The sequence below is a fragment of the Crocodylus siamensis genome, chromosome 6, assembly GCF_052110815.1.
Source record: "Crocodylus siamensis isolate JL-2025a chromosome 6, ASM5211081v1, whole genome shotgun sequence".
Lineage (NCBI taxonomy): Eukaryota > Metazoa > Chordata > Crocodylia > Crocodylidae > Crocodylus > Crocodylus siamensis.
Genome location: NC_143400.1, coordinates 16,392,038 through 16,398,037, shown reverse-complemented (window position 1 = coordinate 16,398,037; position 6,000 = coordinate 16,392,038). Strand labels below are relative to the sequence as shown.

At 54.5% G+C, this 6,000-nt stretch overlaps 1 protein-coding gene across 1 annotated transcript; it reads right to left on the bottom strand.

Annotated features, from left to right (window-relative positions):
• Positions 1 to 3,855: 3,855 nt before the first annotated feature.
• Positions 3,856 to 4,800, bottom strand: LOC149861282 (olfactory receptor 1K1-like). The gene has a single exon (XM_090053735.1). The coding sequence runs from the start codon at positions 4,798 to 4,800 to the stop codon at positions 3,856 to 3,858; it is 945 nt and encodes a 314-aa protein (XP_089909861.1).
• Positions 4,801 to 6,000: the final 1,200 nt, after the last annotated feature.

Below are 6,000 nucleotides of genomic sequence, written 5' to 3'. Positions count from 1 at the left end.
CCAAAGAGGGAGATCTGTGGGGACCTGGGGAAGAAAGCAGGGCAGCAGGTGGCTCAGGGGAGTAGCTGCTGGTATAGCAGGAGAGGAGCTTCAATTCCAGCTCCTACCCTTTGCTTCCAGTGAAGCAGACACTTCCACTGGTGTTGCCCTCCATCCATGGGCTTCCGGGAGGGAGCTGGGGACGAGGGGCCATACAGGTTGGTGACCCTCTGCTGCTAATGTTCCCAGACTGGCCAGGAGCTGCCAACTTGGAATTTGCAGCCTCAGGACTCAGGGAAGTGGGTGAGGAAGTGCAGAACGGTGATGGCTAGGTCTGAAGGCAGCAAATCTGGGTGGATGAGAGAAGAGTGGTGAGGAAAGGTGTTTGCACTGAACTCAGACTACAGGGCATGGACTGTGAGATTGAGGTCCCTCCAGGAGCAGTCAGAAGAACCATCACATGCTGAACAGGTGATGTGCACTCACAAAGGGCAGCTCCTTCACCCCTCCAAAAGCAGGGAAAAGTGGCAATTGTCCACAGCTCCCCACCAGGAGGAAATGGGAGTTGGGCTTGAAAAATAGAAAACCATCGCAAAATGCATCCTGGCCCATGGTTGGTTGGCTTACATGTTTCTTCTTACATCCAAGCTCATTTAACCAGCCCCTGAGCCACCTCCAGTGCCCAGCACCTCTCCCCAGTACCCCCCTGAAGCTGTCCTGATAGACACAGTCCTGACCTGGAATCTCACTCTCTTGGGCCCCTCTCCCTGGCATCTGGAAAGTGCCATGTCTGGAATCCAGGGATTATAGTGGGTCTCTTAGTGAGATCCCAGGTTCAAACACCATTCATTGATGGCTAAGCTGGGGCATATAAGAAGGGGAGAGGGAGTGTCACTCCATCTACAGCCACAGGGAAACCCACATAGGAACACTGCACCCTGGAAAAGAAATTGTGTGGTGCTGAGGAGTGTAGAAGTGCCATGAAGCAAGGTATGGGCAGCAGCTCCCATTACCTACATTAAAATAGGAGTGGGAGTTGCCTTTGGCAGCATGCAGCCACTCTATTGATCTAATTGCTATCTCCGCAAGATCCCATAACAGCACAAGTGTGAGAAATCATCCTAATTCTGAGCCTGGATGGTGCCGGGTCAGAGATGCAGCTGTTCTGTTGCTCAGTAACTGCTACAGGAGCCAGAAAACAGAAGCATGGCATCATAGCAGCCTGCATTCACCTTCAGTGATATCAATGCCATGGCTACATCCGTCACCCCCAGGAAGGGAGGAACATGGTGGGGTTAAAAGACCTTGATTTGTTCAGACCATGGAAAGGAGGATTCAGGAGCATGGGACTGGGGGAGGAACTGAGGTCAGAGCCCTGGTCTTGGCTCTTGGCTCTGTTAGAGCTGTCGCTGCTCTCCCTAGCCCCTGCTCAGCCCGGCTGCCTCTGGAGCTTCTCCAGCCCTGAGCGGTGAAGAAAGCAGCGGCAGGGAGGGAAATTGTGGGAAAAGTAGTAGAAGAGGGAACAAGCAGGAAGGGGAAAGGGAGGGGGGATTTTCATTTCCTGGCAGTGGTGGGAGCAGATGATGCTGGGAGCAGGGTGTGCAGCCACCCCTGCAATGTGATTTGCTGCTCCTCTACTCCCTTGGGGAGATCCTGGATCTGCCCCTGACTGCGCATCAGCGACTCGGCTGTCTGGGCGCTTCCACACCCCAAAGTTTCTCCCCAGTGCCCCACTGCTTGTCTGGAGGAACAGGCTATGGGTCACTCCTGGGATGAGTCACCGTACCTGCCAGCACCCCCTGCCCTCTCACCAGCTGCCACATGGGAATCTTTGCCAGCTCTGGGGGGCTTCAAAATGATAGGCCCCTTTCTCCACAGGTCGGCACATCTGGAACAGCAGCTGCCCTGAGGTCGCGCTGTACCACAGCAATCAGCAAGGCAACAAAGCAGCAGAAGGATTCCTTACACAGGAGAAAAGGACTGGATGAGGAAAAGTGACCACCAGGTTTGGAGGCAGAGCCCAGACATAACATTGATAAAGATTCTCATTCTCTTGTCTGGCTACAACACAGTCCAGGAGGTCTCTCAATGCTTTTAGAAACCAGCCTTCCAGCTGACTCTACAGCCCCTTGCACACATTACATTTAGCATGTCATTAACTGGTTAATCATGTCTTAAGTTGTAACTGGGCCACATGTTAAAGCAATAAATGGCATCAGAAAACAAGGAATAAGTCACAAAGTTATTCCACCAAAAATCAGTAATAACTTTGTGGCTGGTTCCTCTGATGCCAGTAATTGAACGTTTGTCTTGGTGCTCCCTAGTGGCTGGGAGCCTGGATCAGACCTTGGGACTGTCAGTCAGGGGAGCATGCTACTTGCCGGTAAAGCAGCATGTGATGGGATCTGATGCGTGATCCCACCATCACGCCTCCTGCCATAAACATGTTACACGGCATGAAGCACCACAGAGATCGTCACACAGCAGATCCCATCGTGCTTTCCCTGCACATCTGGAGGGGTCCCACCTGATCTGCAGATGGTGACCAGGAGTCAACTCAAGGCATGAGAAAATCCAACGTCTGCTTTGACTTAAGAGGCACCTCTGAAATGCCTTCCCCACACCGTCTTTTCTGTACTGTTAGCTCTCTGGACAACCAGAGTCCCCCTCTCTGCCTGGGGACTCTGGAGTTCCAAGTATCAGTCATGGGAAAAGTTTATGAAGAATGTAACTAGTTCAAGTTAAAAGTTAGCCATTTCTTTAACTTTTTAACTAGTTAATTACTTAGTTAATTCCCATGACTGCAAAGTATGTAACTTTAGCAGATTCATAAAACACAGTTGAGCCTCCTTGAGCATCTGGACAGTTCATCCAATGCTTTTCTGATAGATTTTTCCACCTCCCTGTTAATGTTCAGTGCCGTTCAGGTTTCCACACCGGGCTGAATGTTTCAAGGCTACATTGGCAGGAGCAGCCAACAGACAGCAGAATGGCAGAAGAAAGGGTAATATGGTTAATGGACCCATTAAAGAGCAATAAAAAGGAGGGAGGGTCATTAACACCTGTGGAATGAAGAGTTTGGAAGGAACCAGGTTGAGTCTAACGAGCCACGAAGTCAGGAGACTCCCTCAGCGCTGCCTGAACGGAAATGCTGGTGCTGCTCCGGGCACTTGGTTTTAAGCTCTGGGTGGAGGAGAAATCACAGCAGGGTGCGAGTGCTCAGTGCAACCCCCCCCCGCCCCGCACCCCCCGGGGTCCATCTTGTCCACAGGTTGCTCCAGGGTTTATCCTGTTATGAAGCAGAGAAGTCTTGGGAAAGGGAATCCCCCTTGCCCCCAGTTCTTGGGGAACTGCCATGTACCCCGCTCAGGGTGGAAACCCCCCCTCCCACCACCCCACTCTCGCAGCAGAGGGTCACCCACCCTGTACAGCCCCTGCTGCCCAGCTCCCTGTCCCAGGGCCCCTTTCCTGCACACCCCAGCCCCTAGCACTCCCCACCCTGCTCCCCGCAATGGCAGTTCAGTGAAGGCTGAGGCACAGAACCAAGGTGTTTTATTCTTTGTGCCACAGAGTGAATCACTGGCGATGACCCCACAGAAATCACCCAGGAGTCTGCCAGGTCCCCACAGCATGAGATGGAGCCAGACCATTGCACCCCTTGTGCAGCTGGGGGGGGCCCAACACAGGCCTGAGAAAGAGGTGGGAGGGCTGCCTCAATGCATAGGAGAAGGGGCTCAGTCTCAGAAACAGGAGGATGGGGAGAGGGTTTCCCAAATAACCCCTCCATTCCAGGACTATTTCAACCCTGGGGGTCTTAGGGAGAGGCTGGGTTGGGGATCTGCCAACAGAGAAGGGGCATCTCAGTCCTGGAGTGTCTCAGGTATGGGAGACCCGCAGTTTGTCCAGTGCCCGGTGCAGGGCCCCTGCCACCTCCTGGCTGCGGAGACTGTAGATGAGGGGATTCAGCATGGGGGTGAGCGCCGTGTACACCACCGTCACCACCCGACCCCGCTTGGCTGAGTAGCTGGATGCCGGGCGAATGTAGACAGCGATGATGGTACCATAGAAAAGGGCCACTGCAGCCAGGTGGGAACCACAGGTGGACATGGCTTTGCGGCGGCCCTGGGCTGAAGGCAACTGAAGCACAGTGGTGAGGATGAAGATGTAGGAGCCCAGGATGAAGAAGAAGGGCCCCATGATGACCAAAGAGCCCTCGGTGAAGGCCACCAGCTCATTGACACGGGTGGAGGAGCAGGACAGGCGCAGCAAAGGCTGGACATCACAGAAGTAGTGTGGGATCTCTCGTGAGGCGCAGAAGGAGAGCCGGGCCAGCAGTCCCACATGGAGCAGGGAGTGGAGGTGGGACACGGCCCACGAACCAGCCACCAGCCCAAGGCAACACCTGGGGCCCATGACACTAGCATAGCGCAGTGGGCGGCACACAGCCACGTAGCGGTCGAAGGCCATGCAGGCCAGGAGGAAGCTGTCCGTGATGCCGAACGCCACAAAGAAGTAGGTCTGGGCCAGGCAGCCCACGTAGGACACAGCCCCATTGCCCCAGAGCAGGTCCAGCAGAGCCCGGGGTACCGTGGTGGAGGAGAAGGCCACGTCCACGATGGAGAGGTGACCCAGGAGGATGTACATGGGGGCGCAGCGCAGGCGGGGGTCAGTGCGGGCCAGCAGGACCATGAGGGAGTTTCCCAGCAGGGTCAGCGTGTATGTGGTGAGGAAGAGGGGGAAGAGGAGGTGACGCAGCTCTGGGTGAGAGGAGAAGCCCAGCAGTATGAAGCTGGGGAGGCTGGAAGCATTCGCCCCTTCCATGGGGCTGCAGGAAAGACAAGGAGCAGAAAACAAAACAGTTCAGAGTCTGGGAACACCTGGCTGAGGAGGGGAGGTTGGAAGAACTGGGATTATTTAGTCTGGGAAGAGATTTAATCACAGCTTTCCAATACCAGAAGGGGGGCCCCAACAGCTGGGTGAGAGATGACTCTCCATAGCAGCAGGGGAGGACGGGACAAGTCGTAATGATCCTAAGTTGCAACAAGCAGCATTGCCTTTGGAGATGAGGGAAACCTCGCTCTCTCTGAGGTGGTTAAGAGTTAGAACAGTGTCACAGCAGCAGGTGTAGAGGCTCCCCCCTCCCACATGTTTAAGGGCAGGTTGGACAAACACTGGACTTGGGTAGTTTGGCCGGGGTGATCCTGCCTAGAGCCCAGATGGGCTCCAGAGGTCCTTTCCCACCCCAGGATTCAACTCTTCAGCTGATCACCATGAAGCACGAGAAAGGGAAATAAGATTGCTCTTCCTAAGCATAGTGGAGGGGGGAGAAAATGTCTGGAGCCAAGGGACAACATAGGAACAAGCAGGGAATTGATACAGAAGAGACATTTTGAACTAGCAGAGCTGGGCTATTCTGTAGTGGCTTCCAAGTTACAGGAGCAGCAGAGGCATACAGCTGTGTGGCCCCAGGGCTGGTTGCATCTGGGCCAGCAGCAGAGGCAGGAGACCCAACTGTGGGGGAGATTTCTGGGAGCAGAAGGCTTTTAAAGTTGGGAGATGGAGGCAGAACAACGTCTGCCTGGTCAGAGTTGAAGATAGACACCCCAGAAGAAAAGAGAGGTGCACAGCCTCAGGTCTCGGGGAAGTGGGTGAGGAAGTGCAGTAGGGGCTGAGGGCACCAAATCTGGATGAGAGAAGATCAGTGATGAAAGGTGGTTGCATTGGACTCAGACTATGGGGCACATGGACTGCGACCGAGGTCCCTCCAGGGGCAGTCAGAGGGACCATCCATGCTGAACAGGTGATGAGCACTCGTGAAGGGCAGCTCCTTCACCCCTCTGGAAGGAGGGAAAGGTGGCAACTGTCCACAGGTCCCCGCCAAGATGAAATGGGAGTTGTGCTTGAAAAATGCAGACAGAGATGCATCACAGCTGGCAGGGACCAAGCTCAGGTGGGGAGGCAGCACTGGGTAACTGATACAGAGTGGGTCACTGCACTACCGAGGAGACAGGGAATCAGGTC